Source organism: Haliotis asinina, chromosome 5 (genome assembly GCF_037392515.1).
Source record: "Haliotis asinina isolate JCU_RB_2024 chromosome 5, JCU_Hal_asi_v2, whole genome shotgun sequence".
Lineage (NCBI taxonomy): Eukaryota > Metazoa > Mollusca > Gastropoda > Lepetellida > Haliotidae > Haliotis > Haliotis asinina.
The window spans coordinates 62,818,662-62,841,129 of record NC_090284.1 but is presented as its reverse complement, the minus strand read 5'-3'; the positions used below and the strand labels follow the sequence as shown (position 1 = coordinate 62,841,129).

The following is a 22,468-nucleotide window of genomic DNA, read 5'->3' as shown; positions in this document are numbered from 1 at the left end:
CATATCTGAATCTAAACCCAAAAGGCATGTCCAAGGATCATCCACATCTACCATGCATGATGGAGCTAGCGTGTATCGTTTGTAAGATCTGCATCAGAGTAGATGACATCCTTGTCATCAGTCGCAGTCACAGCTGAAGTCATGTATCCTTGACACCCTCCCCTCCATCAATACCCTCCAAAGAGTTATATCTAGGTCTAAACACCAAAAGGCTCATCTAGTAATCATGCTTGATATGTGCACCAATTCTCATGAAGTTAAGGTGCAATGTTTAGGAGATATGCTTCGGACAAAGTCCATTTGGACAATTCTATATGCCACGTAAATGTTGTTGAGGGGGATAAAAAACATGAAAATAAAGTGGTTCAGTGGCAGAGAGACAGATTAAAAGTCTGTATGCACTATACAAACACCAGCACCAGCACCAGCACCAGCACCAATCCACCAGTTATCCAGGTCACTGAAAACACTGTGACAACCCCAGTTGGTACTAGAGACAAATGTCTCAGGTCATTGAAAACACTGTGACGACCCCAGGTGGTACTAGAGACAAATGTCTCAGGTCTGTATTAAGTATATTATTTGAAAGACAAAAAAAAAAAAACGAACAAAACCTAGCCCCCACAAACCCCAACAGGACTGTTAAAAGCACTGACCTCCTTTGATGACAAAAGTGACCTGCTTGAAATTGTTGTGCTTCCTGAGATGACAGCAAGGGCAGCAGACAATGCATTGACAGCACCACGACTGGCAATAAGAGATTCTGCAGACTCTTTGAAATGTTCAAGAGTTTCATTGGGTACATCATCAAGGGACCTGTGGGTGAAAGGATTTAGTGGTCAAATATACAAGACAACAACATACACTACAGGTTTACCAATAGCAAGTTGACAGGTAAAAATCCTGACAGACGCGCTTAATGCTTAGGCCCTCAACAATCACTGTCACCCTAGAAATAGTAAGGACACCTGAAATACTCCAACAACAGATTTTTCAACAAAATCAAACTTGTTCTACAAATTTAAGTCTTTCACAGGTATCTTGGAGATTTTAAAGGATTAAAGAAAAAATCATTCTCAAGAGGGATCATTAAAATTCAATGACTTTAGAAACCTTAACATACCCTGACATAGCTAACAAATATAAAAGACAACTTTTAAGTTGAAGAATTTTTTCACTTCTAAGAAAATAATCCAAGGTTGCAACAGCAAATTCTACTGTCAAGTGGCCTCATACTGCTTCCATGAAATGCACCACAGTGAGGAATGTGATGGTGTAATCAACAAACCTGACAGCATCGGTGGCCCCTGCCTTGATCATCTCCTCAGGTGAAGGTGGACCAATCCTCTGGAAAGTTATACCCTGAAAGAACAAACAAAATGACATATTTTTGCCAAACTAACTACACACTCAAGAAACCTAAACATGTAGTATTGAAACAAATGTAAAAGGAACCAAGTTAGTTAGGTTTACCAATGCTATTAGCAATATTCCACTGGAAATGGGCTTCACACATTGTTCTCATCTGAGAAATTGAACCCAGGTCTACCACGTGACAAGTGGACATGATATTCACTAGGCTATTCCCACTACCCTCCTGACAAGAAACACTAAGTTCCTGTAATTAAATTAGTTACTAAATTTTACAGTTCATTACACCATACTATTTCATTACTATGCTGTTTATAAGACCCACATATTTCTTGTCAGGACCCTTGAAACTGGTAACTGGGTGTCGTCTGGACCCATAGGTAACCTGGGTTGTTTGTGGGCTGTGAACATTTGGCTCAGACAGTATTGAGGATCTATTAAGGCACTATGTCAGCAGAGATCAGATAGGGCAAGTCCCAATCATCATCGCCAATGATACACTGACAGGTCACCTATGTTGAAACTGCCCATAACACATAAAGATAAGAGTACATGGCAGTTCTTCCTGTCTGGTGATCCACAAACTGATCTTAGAACTATAATGACAGCAATTACTGGCTTATGGAAGTCCAAGTGCTAAAACTGCTTCGAGGAACGCTACCCTACTGGATAGCACCACTTGACATACTTACTGCTTGTTTCTCCACCCACAGGAGACTGCTCTCCTCTTGGGGTTTATAGAAGCAGACACAGGCACCAGATCTCCCAGCTCTTCCTGTCCGACCTGATCGATGGATGTAGGAATCTGTGTCCTTTATGAACAAGACATTTTAATTTGTACAAGGTAAGTTGTGTGTTAAAAAATGCTGGGGAGAGCAACTGCAAAAGCTTAGAAGAATCTATAATTTACCTAACATTCCTTTAATACAACATTCTTCTATTATTTTCATTTGAAAACAGGACATTAAAACATACTTCACCACTGTTGCTGACAACTCATACATACAAAATGTTTTGAAAAACGTTTAGAAGTTTGGCAAACATGAATACATGACAAGCTGTATGGATAACTTCTTTCTTATTCTTTACACAATGTTTAACAGCTAATTATGGACCATATTTTCTGGGCTTTGTGCTTTTAAAGAATAGATAAGTTGTAATAGAAGAAACCAAAACACGTCATGTATTGTTATTAACATCACTGCATCAAATACTTCAGGAATTTTTATTCTTAAAGTGGTCACTAATTTGAAAAATCATTGGCTGATAAAAACTGATTTTATTCATTCTGATTATTTTACTTCAATACGTATAATAAATGTCTTATATCAAATATTTCAATACTAGGCAACACAAACACATACAGCTGTCATGACAACATTTAGACTTTCCCACTTTGTTGATTCACACATTTGTGATTTAAAACCTTCTCCACTAAGAAATTAACTGTTCTTGTTTTGACACATTCAATCACCAACTTTCCTGACTAGAAACTGAAACCATCTGTTTCTTCCTGAAAGTATATGCATGCAACTGAACATGTCCATCACCATTCAACACTGGAGCTGAGAATAGATAAGGGGAGGTAACTACACTATTTGTGACGCTTCAGTAAATTCAGCATGCTCACCTTTGGGGGGTTGCACTGAATGACGAGATCGACGAGGGGAATGTCCAAACCTCGAGCTGCCACATTCGTAGTGATGAGACACTTGTATTTGCCTTCCTTGAAACTCTGCATGTTAAAAACAGAAAGGTTTAAACCGGCTGTTAATCCAAATTCTACTGTGCCACTTAGTTTTTCAGCATAATTATGACCCGAAAACATTTGGCTCAGAAAATATTGAGGATCTATAAAGGCACCATGTCAGCAGAGATCAGATAGGGCAAGTCCCAATCATCATTGCCAATGTTCTGATATCCATATATAACACGAATATAATACTACAGAGTTATTGAGGAGTGAAGTTTTAATAGTAGAGATCAAACAAAATATGCTTCACATCAATAACATGTTCGGAAACAGGTCCTACACTTATAGCACAAAGAGAAAAAACATTTCAAAATCCCCAACAGTAGGATACTTATGAGCACTGAAAGTCTTCTCTTAAAACTTGTTAAAAGAAGTGATCTCATTGTCAATTGGGAAAGAAGAATAAGTTTCATTTTAAATACTGAAGAATACTAGTAGGTGTGCAACAATGACGTACAGCTAAGACCAACTCGCGTTTCTCCTGTGGAATGTCTCCGTGAAGGACATGGCAGTCAACCTTAATGCTGGGACTGCAGGCAAGCTCATCTGCATCCTTCTTGGTCTCACAGAACACCATGGCACGGCCATGGTTACCACTGTACACCTGTATGATATCACCGATCGTACCAGCTCTGTCTTGGTATGAACACTTGATGGCCATGTGCTGGAAGAAAGAGAACCATACACACCAGTGAATTTGCTTTGACACTACTTTGAAATGTAATCCAGTTATATCACAGCCTGTCTGCTTACTGTGGGATGTTTTTCACTGCCACTGACTGGTTTAGTTTTATGCCACTTTTAGCACTAATATCCTGCCAGGGAACACCAGAAATGGGTTTCGCATCGTGTACCCATGTAGGGATTTGAACCGCATTTTTCAGTCAATGAACCAACACTTTAACCACTAGGCTACCCCACTACCCCTCCACTGGCACTGAAACCACAACAACCACACTTAAATCAATATTAAAAGTTGAGTGTTCTTTCCAGACGAGTGCTTTATCCAGGTTCCACCAATCACAACATACATATATTTGTACTACTTCATTCCATACTGGTCTCACCTGCACTGTTGTGGCTGTTTTGTTGGTTTGTTGGCCGATCAGATCAACTTTCTTCACATCACTCCTCATGTACTTGTTGGCGGTTTCCCTCACCCATGGCGGCAGTGTGGCCGAGAAAAGCAACGTCTGGGGGTGATTGCTTTCCTTCTCTGAAAACACATTTCACTTTGAAAACAACATTGCAATTAAACGTATGATGCTCTTCATGGAAAGTCTGCTGCAAGGGAGGCAACTTCCTTAGAGTGAATTTAGCCATGGTGTTTTATTACACAGTGTTGAGACAGACTGAGGGGAGATAACTCTCACAGCTGTGGCGTAATATTACAATTCTGATAATTCTCTCACAGCTCTGCATAATTTGCCATAGAAATTCCTGTAACAATATACCCTAAAATCAACTATACTGTTGAAATACCTGTCGACAATGATAGTGCAACTTCATTCATATTTACTATAGTTCTGTTTGTAAAAAATATTCCAGCTGTGACCACACCCCTTAAACAATTTGACTGAAAGAAACCCAAACTTACTATTACAAACAATGTTCAATGCACTTGGCAAATAATGATAACCATGTCAGTGAGCATGTCCGCCCCAATCCAGTGAGTCTACTCTAAACAATTAGGATAGGTTGCTGTATCCCGGATAGACTTGTTGATGGTTAAGACTGATGGTGTACCTCTCTCATATGCTCCCTTAAGGATCTCCTCCACTGACTGCACGAAGCCCATGTCAAGCATCTGGTCTACCTCATCCAGCACTACATGCTTGATCTTGTTTAGCTTGAGGTTCTCTTTCTGTACGTGGTCCAGCACACGTCCTGGTGTCCCCACCACCACGTCTACGCCATTCTGCATCACACGCTCTGAGGGCACCACAACAGTCTCAATAGCAACAAGAACACGGCTTTCATAGACAGAGAACTTTGCATCTTACACAAGTAGTTTTAACATATGACATTTTACACATCATATATACAAAAATAACCCCTACAATGTTTGAGCATATAGAGCACCAACACTTAGCTTGTTGATTCAAAACAAGTTCTTTCTAAACTGTGTGCTCAAAACATACTGCTTCTCTCAATGCATGGGTTAATAGAGTTGAACTGTTATGGTGGAATGGAGAAAGCATACATTTCCAATTCAGATTAAGCTTCATCAAACACTGCTAAATTGAAAACTTCAACTGTATGTTTGATTTCAAATTCATTCTAATGCTGAATAACCTATTGGTAACTGATCTATACATCATGTCCAATGAAACAACAGTAATTTAATCTCATAGGTGTTTTCTAATTTTCACTAGAATACTACCAACACAACCAAGCAAAATCATAACACATCATAGAGGTAACCATGGTAACAGTAAAACATTGTAGGTGACACTCATTGATGTAGCTGACATCGCATCACACCCTTTCCAAGCTTGTAATTTCTTACCTTGAGGGCCGTAAGGAGTTCCTCCGTATATAACAAGGACCTCCAGACTTTCTGAGACTGCCTTGAAGTCATCGTTAACCTGCTTGGCTAGTTCCCTTGTTGGGGTCAGTACCAGAACCTAGGTTGACAAAACAAGACTTATCAACAACAACGTAGAGGTTTGATAAGTTAAAGCGGTCATGTACCGAATAATCGGAGCAGATGTGTTAAATACCAAAAGTATTTTACAGCACCAAATGTCCAGTACATTTGTATGTATCTGAATGAACAAGACCCTTTGTGGTTTGACAGATAAAATCTATCAAGTAGCCTACATTTGACCTTGATCAGACAGTCCAATAACAGAAAATCAACAAATCATCAGTGTTTCAGCCAGGATTTCTCCAAAAAGTGCCAATTGGCACACTGATCTTTGAAAAGTTTGCCAACTCTGAGTAAAAGTGTGCCAACTGCCAAGCAATAGTTAACTAAGTTATTTATTAATGAATAATTACGGCAATCAACTTTTAAGCTTACCATAAGAATATCCACCATCTGGGCTGAATTTCAACTAATGCTTCTTTTTTCTGTGAAATAACACTATTTGTTGCAACAGCAAAATTCTTTCGCATGGAAAGTTCGTGAAGTGTATTTTGGTGTTCACTACAATCAACGTGTCGCTTTAATGTTGAAGTGCGAAAACAGTCCGTTCTAACAGTAAATGTCTTTCTCTTTTTGAATACTGTGTACAATTCGCAATGCATTTTACCAGTGTTCTCATGATAATCAAGCCATGTGTAATCTCTGAGCCACGATGTTTGGAAACGATGTACGAATTTCTTTCGCTTGAAGTTGGGCAATTGTTTGTCTTCTTCCACCTGACCCAACTTACTGACCTCGTTATTGTCAGTAAATACATCTGATACGAAACGTTCACTATTTGTACCATCAGTTGCACGACCCGGTTCAGGAACTTCACTTGCATCGCTAACACCACTCTGCTTTGAAAAGAATTCTGTTATTTGTCGTTTCATTTTCACAAAGATCGATTAAAATGGCGATGCACTAATGTCCACCTCAAGTTCAATCGGATTGTTTCGTTTTTTTCTGTAATGTCACGTGACTTATTGACCAATAAATTACGAGTATTTAATTACGTCAGTTTCCGGACAAATCCGAGCCAGTAAAAGCGTAGCAGGACTTCCAGATATGGCACACGCTACCATGAAATTACAGTTTTGTCAATTCTAAGAATGAGGAAGTGTTGCTATCCTCTTTGCTTAAAACTAAAAACTGATACGTTTGTTTTCCAAGCAAAGTATGATTTCTTTTTAGTTTAACATATTTTTCAAGCGTGTTGTGACAGATTTTAAATAATGAATTATCCTTTCAATTTTACTGACTGAGAAGTGTGCCAAGACATACGTGTCAATGTCCATTTTCAGCACCATTTTCTATGATTTACCGGGAATGGCGCAAGGGCGTGCCCTGGCTGAAACACTGAATCATACAACGCAGAACAACAAACACTCTTATAACACTGTACACCTGGGAAATCAAAACTGTGTCTTTGGCTTGCTGAGTGTACACTTTACACCACCACCCCGCCAATTTGTAACACTAGTTTGTAGATGAACATGCTTGTTTACATTTTCCTGCTGGTAAATGAGTTTTATTTTATTAGTGTTCGGGGACACTAGTATTGGACTTCACACATTGTATCCAATGTGGGTGAGTTAGGTTAGTTTTACGCGGCACTCAGCAATATTCCAGCTATATGACGGCAGTCTGTAGATAATCGAGTCTGGACTAGACAATCTAGTGTCTAGTAATCAATGGGTGACATGTGGACAGTTTAAGTTACCACTGGGCTATCCCACCTCCCAACAAAAGGTTTTGCTTTCAAAACTCACCTTTGGGCTCCTACCAGGCTTTAATTTCTTTTCACTTTGCTGAAGCTTCTCCACCAGAGGTAGTGCAAATGAGAGCTAGAGAAACAGACAGACATTAGAACAATGCTTAGGGATCGTTTTTTAAATAATTACTGTCTTGTTTAATAAATATATACTGCATCAAGATAAGAAATGTGTATTTACTCATGTTTTGACAGTTATCACTGTCAGGGTGAAAACAGTCTTGCTAAAATGGTTACTGCATTGTTGATGATATTTACTGCATTCTCGCAAATTTTGCAAGAGTGTGACCAGAGATACTTACAGTTTTACCTGTCCCAGTCCCTGCAAATAGAAAAAAGTAATTTACCAAAAATTACGAAAATGAAGACAATGAACATTTTGGTGCTAATGGAGACAATGACGGAAAACCAGAATCACTTTCTGGGCGTGTGTTCATAATAAAACTTGGCCTATATAAGCATGTCAGATTATAACTAAATAATGTTTTGAATATTCTGGAGTGAATGAGCATTATTTCACACAGCTTTCAGCAATATTTCAGCAATATTCCAGCAATATCATGGCATAGGACAACAGGAACAGGCTTTACACATTGCACCCATGTGGAGAATGAACAGGCTAACTCGCAACCCATTTTTCTGGAAAGAGAATTTGACTTGGAATTGCTTTACCAAAATACTTAACAGAATCTGGACGACAAAAAGAAAAAGTGAATGCTAATTAGGAGATGAAGAAAGCGATGGCAGTCTAGCCAGGTAAGCGACATAGTCACCATAAGCGACATAGTACAGGTAAGCGACATAGTACAATCTGCAATAACGTGACAAGAGGAAAATGGACACCTACAGATGTTGTTATACATCATTGAACAGTTTATCTACTCACTGGCTTGAGCTATCACATCACCGCCATCAAACACGGTGTCAAATGTTTCATACTGGACAGGAAACAGGTAGCTGATGCCCTTGGCTGCAACAAACATGGAATCAGAGGATATGAGAAACAAAAACTTCAGCTCAAAGGAAACATTAGATGTACTTGTATGAATCACAGACACAGAAGCTCTGCCAAGTTGTCACTACACACAATGGTATACTTGTGCATAAATATGCTGTTATTCTATATATATTTAATAAAAGGCAAACAAATAATTTCTTATTGATGTAGGCAACACACTTGGAAATGTTGCAGAAATATTGACAGGTGAAGCATAATTAAACCGCTGAACAAATCGTGAGTTACCTCCCTTTTGACAATAAATATTGAGCATGAAAACTGGTCCCGTCAGCAGGACACAAATCATCAGATAGACAAATGTGTATTTCTAAACTACATTCATCACCCATCCCACTTTATGTTCCTTGCCCATTTTGTATAGTAATGTTTAGTATGGCTGTGACAGCAGATTGTAAAGAGGAAATATACTGAAGCTCAACTGCATCCTTCACACTGATCATCACAACAGGACTTACCCTTCAGTTTTTCAATAGTGCCTGGTGATATTCTGAAGTTTGTCAATGCCCCCAACTTGACGTCAGGGTCGTCCTCTGCCTCTTTTGACACTTCCTCATTCTCACTGGCAGATTTCTTTGCCTTCTACAATACACAATCACACTGTAATGGTACAAAAACAAAAATTAAATAGAAATCAAGATCACTGAAATAATTCTGCTTTAAAGAGAGGGCATGCACATTTGATGTTTTGGTGGGAAAATGACTAGAGACTCGAGTAGAGATTTGATTATAGAAGAAAGCAAAATTGAAACCAACTTCAAAAGACCCAACTGTTTGATTACCTTATCCTTCTTTTTCTTGGTCTTGGTTGGAGTTGCATCTGCACCTGATAAGAAACAAATTTGTTTGTAGAAATGTTATGCCACCTTGACTTACCTGTTTACAGTCATTTATAGAATACAGTATTTACTTTTATTATTGTTACCTTTTTCTTAACCTGTGACCTGACCAGTAGGGGTTCCAGGTCCCTTGATATCTACAGGCATGAAATATTTCACCAAGGTGTTCAGTTATTTATCCAGCTCATTAGGCTTACATATCCAAAAAACAATAAGACCACCTTAACTTTCTGCTGCAGACTATTCTTAATCTTTAATCTGTAATTATAAAACTAATGAGCATTCAGTTCTCAGTAATCCCACTGCCAGTATGCTGACAGCCTGTATAGCAGGAATGTATTCTAACATGGCCCAAAAGGAAATAAGAGGTGAGCTAAGCATGTTAAGGCTTTCTAAGGTTTCTTTAAGTGCAAAAACCAAACCAACCAAAAACCAAAAAAGAAAACTAAGCAACCCTCAAATTTCATCATGTCTTATTGCATAATGGCTAAGACCAACCGCTGCAGTTTGTGAATCATTTCTTTGGTAAAGGCTCATGGTGTTTTTGCAGCTAGTCTATTCACATTTTCTTACCATTCTCTGCTACGTCCACCTCCATATTATTATCATCTCCATTTTCAGCCTGTTCTTCAGTGTTGTTGGATTTCTTGGACTTCTGAAATGTTATGAATGATACAACATCAAATTGTCTTTCTTTGTACTGTTTTCAGTTCTGATTTCAGCTTTATTTCAAACCTGGGCTGGGGTTTATTTTGAACAAACACATCTCCACTTTCTCATACCATTCATTTTGGTTGGACATTTGTATATCTAGAATGTATTGTGATATTAATATTTCCCAATTAATTCATTAAACAACTATAAAGTTGTTGATGAAAAGCACTACAAGTGATATCTCAAGCAAAGGGTCATTGTTTGCAATGGATTTACAATAATAACTTGCTAGATTGGTATGTCGGAGTTGGAATGCAAAGTTGGACCAACAAGAGTAATTATCACTGTTTTAAATGGTGGGATGGATTAACATGATTGTCAGATTATTGAACATGTTGAGTGTCAGAGAGAAGAGAGCTGACTATACTGTGTATGGTTGTTTCTCACTACACACAATCAAATGGATCTAATACAACAGTATGACAGTTCTTATCAAGAAAACTTCACAGTGGAATTGTCCCAAGACACGTTTCTGTATTTTGATTTTGACTTGGGTACGTTTCTGTATACGTAAAAGTACCTAGGGTACACGGCCTGTGGTACTTATACCAACAACGATCATCCTGCCAACAAATGACCATCTCACAAATACGTGAGGTGAAAAGACCACGTGGCTGACGATTTCCACTAAGTTATGAATCTCGTCAAACCATGATCAGTGACAAGTATGGAGACTAATATGACGAACATTCAGGTAAGGTGTTGAATGTTGTGTACAATGTAATACAAGTGTGGTAAATCAGTGTAAAACCGATAGTTGAGAGAAGGTTTGCTGTATCCAGATTTTGGTCAGTCGTTTTCTCGGTTTACAAAATTAATGTATTCCCGTCGCTACAAACTAGTCTGTCAGGTATAATGTATGGTCAGACTTACCTTATCCTTTTTCGTTTTATCTTTCTTAGCCATAGTGTCTGTTGAATCAGATTCGGGTATAGAAAATTTCATTTCGCGAACAGATGCCTGTGGACGACACAACTCTCACTATTGCGGTTTGGAACCTTCGTTCCCACGTGGTGAGTCTGCAACATCCGGGTCGTAGGTGGCGCTTATCATGTAAGGGACGTTACTCGGCCTCCGTTGCTCAACCTGGGAGGGTGTGAAGTGCCTGTGACTACGATTGATTCAATTTGTTCGGCCTTTTGAGAGAGAGAGAGAGAGAGAGAGAGAGAGAGAGAAAAGAAAACTGGAAAACAAACACATGAAGTACGACATGTTCAGCGAAAGCAATGTCTTTAAATGTATCATTTAACAAATATTTTCAATGAACAGTAAAGCATGGAGCCATGGTACTGGTCGAAAGCTAGGAAGGGGACATGCAGATATACCAGATCGCAAACCGGTATATGGCCTCTGAGATTAGGGAGAAGTTAGAGATCCCATTGTATTTTCAGGACCCTTTTACTGAAATATGCCTTGCAGGATAGGTAAACAATAACATTGTGTTCTTTTATAGCAGACCGTTACTCAATGAATAGAGTTCGTTATTGATTAATTGAACTTCTCTATCGAATGGAATATATTAGATCACTTGTCTTCTTTGAAAAGTACCAAAACTGAAAAAAAGACAAAATTATGCTAGTATTACTTTAAGTCGTTTATAAAGTTCTTGTCGATATAGCTTTCGCTGATTTGTGATAGGAAATAGCAAAGCATCGATCGTACATTTTACTGCATGTGTTTTGCGGTATTTTTAGCTCAAACTGATCATCACTTCCCAACGTGTACAGCTGAGACAGCGACGGCAGTTTTCGAGCTGTTACGTTATCAATATGAATGTTACTCTGAAGTTGTTACTCTGACTGGTGGTTCCTGAAGATGCAAAAGAAAAAGCTTGACTTCTGAACCAGTTTGACAACAGTGACGAACAAACGTTTTGATCCCTCGTCTTGAACTCAGGCTCCCGAGTGGTCACAATACATAGATTGATATGTTTGTCGACTGTATTTTCTTTGAGACAACACCGTTACATCGTCTGTACATGGTTTGGTAGTCTGTCTCACAGTCCCTGAACCACATTATTTTGCCTAATGCCAAGCCTCCTCTGCAGTGCTAAAGCCAGAAATGAAACAATTCTAGATTTCCTCATGTTCTGAATCTCGGGTCTCCCTGGGGCCCCTTTTCAATAGAAATAGGTTTGTTTGTTACTATCAAACTTTTTGTATATTCCAAGACTAAGCCATAGTCTATTGGTCTGGATGAGACGGGTGATGAAGGACAGGAATTTGCGCCCAGGCTCGGCGACACGCCCGAGAGAGTTCAGCTGCAGTTGTCGTCTTTGGTCGCACATCATTGAGTCTCATCTGAATCTCGCCCTACAAATGTTCTATCGGGCTTAAGTATGGACTGAAAGCAGGTCATTGAAGAGGCGGTACACCATGTTGACGGAGAAAGTCTAAAGTTGCTCTGGTCGTATGGGCACGCGCGTTGTCTTGCTGGAAGACGTTTCCATGACGACCGAAATGTGTCATGACGAAGGGTCTCCGCACTTGATCAATGTAGCTGGCAGATGTTACACCATTTACAGTGACAGGACCAATATTTTGGAACACCACAGGACCTAGTTTGAGATTGAGAGGGATAGCGCTCTTCACCATTATGCTCAGATCTCCTCAAGACTCTCTTTCCAGGACACAATCATCTGCAAAACGCTCCCCACTTCGTCGCCCCACTCTGATTCTGCCATCAGCCGTCGAGACGCAATACCGGCTTTTGTCGGAGAAGATGAAGCAACTCCTGGTGACGCCAATTCCGATGATCTGTGGCTCACTGGAGTCCAGCATGACGACGTAGAAAAGTGAGGATCGGACCCCGGTAAGGCCTGCCACATCTGATGTTTCTTTGCGTCAAACGCCTCCACACTGGGTCAGCGCTGATTTGTCTCTGGTGATTGCCAATGGTTGTCCATGCAGCCAAACGATTTTGCAGGTGATGGCGGACAATAACGGTTGGCTGTGCTTCCAGTGCTTGGACTCGTTGCTACAGGCGTATATTGTTCGAACATGAACAGAAAAATGATTTGTAACATGTCTTGCAGTCTTCCTAAAGCCTGTTCCCTCTGTTTCCTTGATTATCATGACATGTCGCTACTATCCAACAGTGAATGATTCGGTGCATGTTCGGTGTCTGTTCTTCTAGGGTTTGACACATAGGGATCATTGTCCTGAACTACTCACAAAAACCTCGTCCCACCATTACTTTAGTAACTGCGTTTTGACGTTTTTTTTGTATCAAATACAGAATCTGAGGCCACATTTTCTTGAACATTGGTACCAGGCCTAGCTAAAATATAAAAAGTGAAAAAATGATTAAAGTTAAGATGAAACATTTCTGGCAAAATTGTGGGTAAGGTGACGTTTCTTTTACGGTTCAGTATAGTTTGGTTTCCAACTTTACAAGGTGCAGACGTCAGTTACTTTCACAATCCGATTCACTCTTGTTATCACTCTCTACCACCTGTAGCTTGTTTTTAGAAGAAAGTTAAGTCACGTCTGACGATTTCACGACACTGAGATGTCAAACGGCTACTGTACCCATGACTGAACGGTGTGTGTGTGTGTGATGCATGCATGCATATAGTTCACTGCTGCGTAAAACAGTCGCTCATTACTGTCTATCAATTTTTGACAGGGATGACACTTTGCTTGGAAATGACATGACGTCATGAGAACACTGTCGACTGCCCTGCGCTGACGTGTTTGTGTCTATTTTTACATATTAAGTATATAGTTATGTTTTGTCAACTAGTGTAATTTTGTTTTTTGTTATATGACGTGGAACTTTATCTCCATCGAACAGGTGAGGTGTATAGGTTTTCTTCTAATAATGATAATTACTTTGCATTACTCTTATCTCGTATTATTGTGAACAATACAGTGGACTCGGTCTAAATCGACATCCCCTGTAAACCGACATATTTATCTGTATGCTTTTGTGAATATATCGCCAGATTGTTAAGTTTTACAAAATGTGTAAGCAAAGGTAGCAATAAATACACACCTGCGTTCTTTTATGCCATACTGGCCTCTGACCTATGCATTCTTTATATTTTTAATTTCATTCAGATGAAATCACAGTCCAAAGAGCAACCATTGTTTTGACAACTCCCCATTGTGTCATTTGTTGTGACCCTCGTTACTTTTTAAAAGAACTGAGGACGTGAGGTCTTCGTAGCTGTATATATGCACAGACTCTTCTGTTCCAATCCGCGAAACCATGCCCTAGCTGTACGAGGACGGTGTGCTAAGACGGATCAGTCAAACCAGAGACTGACTGATGTTGCAGGCCAGTCTGGTTCCCAGGGCATGCTGCGCTACCACTAAACGGTTTGCTACATCTGGCAGTAGAACCAGCGCAGCATAATCAGGGAACCAGGCTACACATGGAGTACGCTGTCAGGAAACTATCAAGTTTTCAAAACCAGCCATTCGAAAAAGGAAAGCAAAATCGAGAAAATCGAGATGGCATTATACGATGATTAGGTTGAGATAATTCAAAACCAACAACAATTCCACTAAAGACAAGCGAAGGTTGGTGTCTATCTTTTCTGGAGATCAGGGCATGGAACACAAACGACACGTCCAGTATAATGTGTATTGGTCAGCAGAAATTAGATACACTCTGTTTTCGTTTCGTAGTTACACAAATACGGCCCATTTTCGTAAAGTAACTCTCATAAACACAATATCAGTTAGATCTAGGTTATGTAATCTGTAGCATATGAACAACACAACACTTTCTAAACCAAACGTCATCCACCCACTCGTCTTAAACAAAGGTATGCAAAAGCTACGTTATCAGTTTACGCAAAGGGTCAAATGACAAATCAAAATGACGAAACGCAAAAGTGACATATGTCGAATACTGCATAGAAGTAGCGCCGAGAAACCAAAAGAGGGCATTCATTGTGAAATCTTAAGCACATTTCATTATGTAAACATACACACAACAGTTGAAACAAGTTCCTCGTGAAATGATCCTGTGTCACGTGACGATGGTTCAAAGAGCTAGATAATATTTAAGTCACGTAGGCAATATTTCAGCATAACGCGTATTAACGTATACTACAAAAGACGGTATACGGTAAGGTCAAACTTCGTGTAAATATCCGCCATAGTGAGTCTGGTGGTCTGGTGGTCCATGTTCGATTCCAGTTAAGGCGGTGTGTATATATACGTGTATATATAGGTAACTGTCATTTATGCATTAAAGTTTAAGTCCTTTATATAGCGCTGTCAATGGAATATAACAGTATTTTATCCAGAAGAATGACGTGGGTTTGTGCAAGCACAAAGCATTGGAAGGGACAAGCACTTATGCACAAGGGTACACATTCCGTTCACCTTTAGCCAACTCTCCAGGCTATGTAATACTCCTTGAATTTGTCGAAACCTGACAACACACCAGCCCCTGCCACGCCCCTCAATATATTAGCACCAGCTCCTTTCATCATAGACATAAAGCCTTCGTTCTTGAGGATCTGGATGGTGCAGTCGATGGATCCTTTGTACTTGACCGCTTCTCCGGAGGTCATCATCATGCGTCGTCGTATAGTATCGATAGGGTAGGACACGAGGCCAGCACTGATGGTGACTACATAACCAAGCATGAAGGAAGCAGCAAGGCTTGCTTTGTCACCAAGCAATATAGGCTTGAGGGTGTCGTAGAAGCCGAAGTAGCATCCTCTGTAGACAATGATTCCTACGCAAGAGATGACGAAGCCTCGATAAAGACCGACAAAACCATCCGTCTTAATGGTTTTTCTGTAAACGTCGATCAAGCCATTGAACTGACGCTCTGAAGCACCCTTCCCTGCAGCCTTTGCGTCGTTGGCCAAACGGGTACGAGCGTAATCGAGGGAATACACAAAACACAGCGACATGGCTCCTGCGCAGCCTCCTGACAAGACATTCATGCCGAATTTCGTGGCATAGGACGCATCTTTGCGTGTTTTGAACGTAGCTTTGATCTGGTCTTTAAAGGCGAAGTTGAGAGCCTGTGTTGGGAAATATCTCAGGCAGTTGGCCAAGTTCCCTCTCCAGAAAGGCAATATTCCTTCAGTACGAAAGGTTCTGGTGGTGCAGTCGATCACACCCTTATATGGCTCCTTCAGCCGACCGGCCTTTATCATCTCATCTTGGTTCTGAACTAGGAGTTTGACGCGCTCGATCGGAGCGGCCGCAGTCTTGGAGATCACTGCAGCAGCGCCACTCAAGGCGAAGTTCTCTGCGAACCCCAACTTCTGAGACATCTGAAACCAAGAAGACACTTCGATGTTACAAGGGTACCACTGCAAGATGTCGCTGATATCATTATCAATACTGAAGCTGCGGCGACCTTTGGGGCGTCTGGATAGCCTTCGCTTAACGTTCGTTCGTCACGCGTACGGCCCAGTTTCGACTCCCAACGTGGGTGGAATGTGTGAAATTTCTAGTTTTCCCCACCGTGGTATTTCTGGAATATTGCTAAAGGTGGCGTTAAAAGCCAGTTCACTTTTTCTCTAAAACTCGACCATGCAAACCAGTCACTGAAAGCATGAGTGACCCGGCACTCAGTAACCGTCAAGGTCTGCAGTGGGTCAGGAGGACTATCACTGAGATTATGAGTGATCGAGTGATTGGTTTTACGCCGCGTTCAGCAATATCACATTGTACCCACTTCTTAACACGTCCCTTTATCTCGAGGCTACCAAATCTTATGGCCTAAAGCGTCTTCTAAAATATGGTATTTCAAATACGTTTTCTTTTTCAACAGAAAAACTCAGATTATTTCATGTAGTAGAGTTACGCTATATTGTATATAGGTATGGCAATGTGGTCAGTATTGCACGATCTTCCAGTGATACGTTGTTTTTCAAAATCAGAGGGCATGCACATGACGGGGCGAAAAATTAGAAACTAGGCGTTTTCTAGGAAAAAAATACGTTTCAAAACTGGACAAGATACTTCGAACGAATATGAAATCGTCCTCAGACATTTTCTAACATCTTGCTCGAAAGTGATTGTGAAATGCGATGAGCAGATGAAGACGTTCGTACATACTTACAGCTATTAACAGCTTTTCATATGTGTTTTTCACACGAAGTGACTACTTTTGGAGAAATTTGAGTATGTTCTTTTATATAAGGCACTGCCAACATGCACATAAAGATTACAACAAGCCATGGTGCACATGTCCTCATATCACCAGCAGATTTGGTGATGTTAACAGTGTGTCGGTTTAGGAGCAGGATTATAATGCAAAAGGTATAATGGGAGTACTAGTCGCCATCTACTGGCCATCCTCGATATCTCCAGGGTATACGTTCCGATAAGTCTCCACTATACCCTGGATGCGTCTACGGCTCGGTCCGAAAATTTTATTACCTCCCTTTACTGGCTCGCATCCTCATAATCAGCCAATCAGCTAAGCCGCCGTTACAACTGAACTTACCTCTGCATGGTTTGTTTTGCCAAGTTTAATCGGTTAGATAATTTAAAAAGCGAAAGGGTGTTGTGATTGGCTCGCTCAACTTCCCGGCGTATACACCTTATTGGATAAAAAGTCGGCCCAGGGAGGTAATAAATTTATCGGGCTTAGCCGTAGATGCGTCCAGGGTATAGTGGAGACTTATCGGAACGTATACCCTGCAGATATCGAGGATGTCTACTGGCGTACCCATGTATATTTTGAAATTCAAATACACAACTGCCTGTTGATATAATTTCAGGAAACTTCCTCCCAAAATCTGAAATCTAAAATTTTCGAAAACATCCAAAGTTCGTCACTAGAAATATTAATTTGTTATTAAGAATTTCCTAGCATGACTGTATTAATGCAGGTCTTCGCGGAAACTTAAGGTTATTATGATGACAAACCTCGGCTCATAAAATGTTCTAGATGCAGAATCTAGATAGATTCATCCTTGTACGCACAAGGGACATAACTGCGAGTTCCACTTGTCTTACACGACTGGGACACCCATGTCCTCGGAACCGTAAAGCGTCATCACAGTGGAAACGGAACAAATTCAGTGGGATTCTTGAATATTCTACCTACTGGCCAACTGCTGCTGGTGTTTAAGGAAAAATCCCAATAAACTGAAGCATTCATTTCTGCACCCATTCTGGAACTAAAATGACTTTTACAGGCAAAAAAAAAGAAAAGTTTAAGATCCTGGGTCCCTTCAACAAAGTTATCATGGGTCGAAAATAAATGGCCCCTACTCCCATACTTTCCGTAAGTCTGAAGGTAAGCTCTTTTCACATTTATTGAAAAATTACTGATATCATCTACTGTTTTAAAGATATATATGTAAAATAAACTATTCTATTTTAAGATATGAGTAACGTTTTTAGGATATCGGTAAACAATTGAAGACTAATATTAATACTAATTTTTGATATCCAAAATAGAAATACTGATATCCTACAATAATACCGACGCCAAGAAAATATTTCACGATGTCCCTAAATGTTTAAGATATCAATAGAACAATTACGATCACATTGTACATAATTATACTGGAAATCAATTCAGGTACTTTAATTCAATTCAAGATATCTTGGAATAATTTAATATACACTTCCACCAACGCATTACAGATATATTCATTTCAAGTAGACATATCTTCAATTCAATTAGCGAATTAAAGCTGTTATCTGACCGTTAAATTTCAATTTAAACTTGAATGACTTTGAAGATATCTAAATTGACACCAGTTATTGATATCTGTAATACAAGTAATAGGAGAGATCGGCAATGTCGAAATATCAGGAATTAAATTACTGATATCATTATAAACATGAGTTTGTAAACGTCTTTAAATCATATTCTGACAACATAAATCAAATTCTAAGAACCAGCAATCCCTTTCAGGATACACTCGTTATGCTTCACCATATTCTTAACCTATTTTGTGACATCATAAAGTTTATGCAGATAATAATCTCTAATCGAGATATTTTTATTTCAACATATCTTTAACTGAATTCAAGAGATATTTACACTAATCTAACATCAATATGTCTTCATAAATGTGAAAGCGGCTTGCCATCTGTGTGCGAAATAGCCACTGTCCAGATAGCTTGGGGATAGTAAACTTCCAGTCGGGTAAGTAAATATCCACAGTCACTGTCCCGACTGACTAGTGAATTTTCAAGGAGTCATATTATAAATATGTTAATGATGAAACCCGTGTCTACATTCACATAGGGGTAGGGGATGATTGTGTGAGTAACTGTCAGGCACTGCTAGCCCGATTGCCTTAGCAAAATGTGGAAAATATTGCGCACACTGCTGGCCATACGGGACCCTGTTTCGCACAAGGACGAACATGCCAAACACGGTCACTTCCTTCTGTACCACATTCTGCTGCTATGTGTGAAAACGTGAGTGAGTGAGTATGTATATGTGTCCGCGCCTTTTCGCACCACTACTGCAACACCTGAAGTTGGGTGTTTCAAGCATTGCCACTAATCTGACAAAGTAAAATGTAATGAAGGCATATCATGACGTTAAATGTGAACTAAATATGACCAATTTTGGTGCTGAATGAATGTGTGTGTGTGTGTGTGCGTGCGTGTGTGCGTGCGTGTGTGAGAGAGAGAGAGAGAGAGAGAGAGAGAGAGAGAGTACGAGTATTTCATGATTATGATAATTACGGACATATTGACTGAAAAATGGCACCGATCTGTCGTGTAAGAATGATCCCAAAACTGACTGCTTTCGAATTCCCAAAATGCTTGTCGTGAAAACGTACTCCATGTTAGAACAATTTCGTAACATAACACGACCACACGATCATTTCATGTCCCCTCACTGTACCTAATCCCACCACATGACCTTGACCTCCGTACATCCCAGAGTTATCTGTCAAGTCCGGAAACTGGACAGCTATGTCAGGGACAACCACACGTATACAAAGCACCTGCTTAACTCGATAAGGAGACTGTGTTTCCACGATTTATCGGCATAGAGTATTTCCGTTTTAAGTCTTCACATGTTCATTCGTTCAGTGGCACCGTCACGTGAACATGTTTTATGCCGCATTCAGCGATTTTATTGGTCGAACAAAGGGGCTTGTAAACAATGCTGTGTTGATGAAACCGGCATTTCATAGGACAGGGAGCTGTGGGGTAACTTCGTCGTTTAAGGGTCAGCCAAACAACCATGTCTCATTTCACACTTGGGTACAATGTGTGAAGCCTATTTCTGGTGTCCATCGAGGTGATATTGCTGGAATATTGCTAACAGCGGCGTAAAACTAAACTTACTCACTCGTAGGGCATGGCTGACATCGTGGGATACGCTGTCATGATATACTGACAACTAGTCTCTGAAATGAACATATATTTTACTGAAAAAAGTTCAGTTAAAAAAAATTAATGAAATGGAGCCCTAAGACTTCCTTCATTTTGATAATGAAGCTTGAGTAATCTAGACTTGCCACATTTTCTAGACTTGCATGGGCTCTCTTGGATATATTTGCTTCAGGGTCTGTACGACAGACTAGGTGTCATCGCTGGTGCATGGCAGTTACATGGGCGTAACCTAGCTCCTCTAGCTTCACCCAGTGTGCTGCCATAGACGCCTTTGTCCTCGCCTGTCACAGTATCCCAAATAACGTATAACCATACTCATGATGGTAATCATGCGATAATTTACGTTTGAGTGAGTTTAGTTTTACGCCGCATTCAGCAATATTACAGTTATATGACGGAGGTCTGTAAATAATCGAGTCTGGACCAAACAATCCAGTGACCAACAACATGAGCATCAGTCTGCGCAATTGGGAACCGATGACATGCGTCAACCAAGTCAGCGAGTCTGACCACCCGATCCCGTTAGTCGCCTTTGCGGCAAACATATGGGTTGCTGAAGGCCTATTCTACCCCGGGACTTTCACGGGTCGCAGTTTGTATAAGATATGCAGGTATTAGTATAGTGATATATGGCCAGCCATGGTCAGTTCATAATTTATGGCTTGGTGGGGTGATGCTGATTTTTATGGACAAGCATGTACAGTGTGACTGATTGCCATTAATATTCATGTACAAAGTGACACCCAATTCCTTTCTCGGCATGTACAAGAGCAATCCTAAAATCCTACCTCTGCATTCGCCTATGGTATATGCTTGTGCTCTAGCCAGTGACCTTTTTGTGTTTAGGAATGACAGATGTTGTGAATTGAAAGTGTGAAATTGACAAAATGTGTATTTAATGTTATAGAGAAACAGATTGACACACCTAACAGAAAAAGGTTATATAAACTAACTCTATGAATGAGCATACCTTGACTGTATTTCCACATGCAGTATATCTAATTTGCAAATGATTGACACCACGACATGAATCTTTAATGACAAAAGAAATACAATAAAGCCAGCAAAAAATTATTTGATATGTACATTTCTCAAAAGTGGAAGGGTGATGAAATACATTTTTCACACGACATGCAATTGACATAATTTAAAATCAACAATGCCACATTCAAGTACCGTATTTCCACTACTAGACAACCTGTATCTAATGCTGGCAAAGAGGCCACCGAATCCATAATAATAGTCATACGAAGGGTGCATGTGCAGAAAACAGGTACGTTATTAATCTCAATCATACTTAGCATCAGAAACTGGGTATCTAATATAGGCTTCTATATTCGGGGGCAGAGCATATGACCACGTGTCAAGAAGAAGCGGACGTATAAGAGAGTCATGACTTTTAATATGGGAAATACGGTATATGTTAACAAATTCGAACTTAAAGATCAAACTCTTCAGGTGGCAAGCTACTGGCAACATCAGTGTCCATGAACCGTACCGCCCACTGGAGAACTAGGTCAGTGTGACCTGATGTGTCGACAATCTTTGACTTCTAAACGGGGCAAGGGCGTTGAACAAAACGCAGGTGTAAATCAAAATCGCATTTATGAGTAATAGTTTTAACGCTCTTTGGATGACAAGCGCGTGAGTACTATGTTGCATTTTTGCATTACCAACACGATGGCGGATACCGCGTTTCCGGATATGCATCACATGCTTCACATTATAGAAAGCTGGGTATAAGGTACTTTGCCATGGCATGCATAATAGTGAGAGGGTGATACCGTTTGGCGTGTGGCGCATTAAATGGACTGAAGTAAACCATTTAACAGTTACTTAGTTAGCGTTAAGAGCAAGATAGACTCTCACTTTCAAATTTCAGATGTCGACGCACACAAGACAGCTGCTGTCAGTGGCACCAAGCTAGATGTACAGAAGTCTACTCTTGTCTCTTCGGCTCTGCAAGGGCATGCACAAGCAGCAAACCGGTGACGTAATCGTCAGGTCCCGGATGATGTAAAACATACGCATGCTCAAGCCCTTTCACCCTTTCAGGTATATTTTACGAACGCATC

The 22,468-nt window shown here is 40.1% G+C and overlaps 2 protein-coding genes across 2 annotated transcripts in view; both read right to left on the bottom strand.

Moving 5' to 3' along the window:
* The window catches only part of LOC137285002 (nucleolar RNA helicase 2-like), a 31,554-nt gene extending 20,418 nt beyond the window's left edge, over nucleotides 1-11,136 (bottom strand). Inside the window, exons 1-15 of the mRNA XM_067817112.1 lie at nucleotides 10,969-11,136; nucleotides 9,955-10,036; nucleotides 9,325-9,368; nucleotides 9,001-9,124; nucleotides 8,414-8,497; nucleotides 7,830-7,849; nucleotides 7,526-7,600; nucleotides 5,634-5,751; nucleotides 4,871-5,056; nucleotides 4,192-4,340; nucleotides 3,582-3,788; nucleotides 3,002-3,106; nucleotides 2,064-2,183; nucleotides 1,289-1,362; nucleotides 657-816 (exon numbers count right to left, since the gene is read on the bottom strand). Coding sequence (XP_067673213.1) covers nucleotides 657-816; nucleotides 1,289-1,362; nucleotides 2,064-2,183; nucleotides 3,002-3,106; nucleotides 3,582-3,788; nucleotides 4,192-4,340; nucleotides 4,871-5,056; nucleotides 5,634-5,751; nucleotides 7,526-7,600; nucleotides 7,830-7,849; nucleotides 8,414-8,497; nucleotides 9,001-9,124; nucleotides 9,325-9,368; nucleotides 9,955-10,036; nucleotides 10,969-11,040 — 1,620 coding nt within the window. The 5' untranslated portion in view covers nucleotides 11,041-11,136. The remainder of the gene's footprint in view (nucleotides 1-656; nucleotides 817-1,288; nucleotides 1,363-2,063; nucleotides 2,184-3,001; nucleotides 3,107-3,581; nucleotides 3,789-4,191; nucleotides 4,341-4,870; nucleotides 5,057-5,633; nucleotides 5,752-7,525; nucleotides 7,601-7,829; nucleotides 7,850-8,413; nucleotides 8,498-9,000; nucleotides 9,125-9,324; nucleotides 9,369-9,954; nucleotides 10,037-10,968) is intronic.
* Nucleotides 11,137-14,671: 3,535 nt separating this feature from the next.
* On the bottom strand, nucleotides 14,672-22,411 carry LOC137285001 (uncharacterized). Its single transcript, XM_067817111.1, has 2 exons — nucleotides 22,263-22,411; nucleotides 14,672-16,342 (listed from the first exon to the last, which is right to left on the bottom strand). Exon 2 carries the CDS (start codon nucleotides 16,340-16,342, stop codon nucleotides 15,437-15,439), a length of 906 nt encoding a protein of 301 aa, XP_067673212.1. The 5' UTR covers nucleotides 22,263-22,411; the 3' UTR covers nucleotides 14,672-15,436.
* Nucleotides 22,412-22,468: the final 57 nt, after the last annotated feature.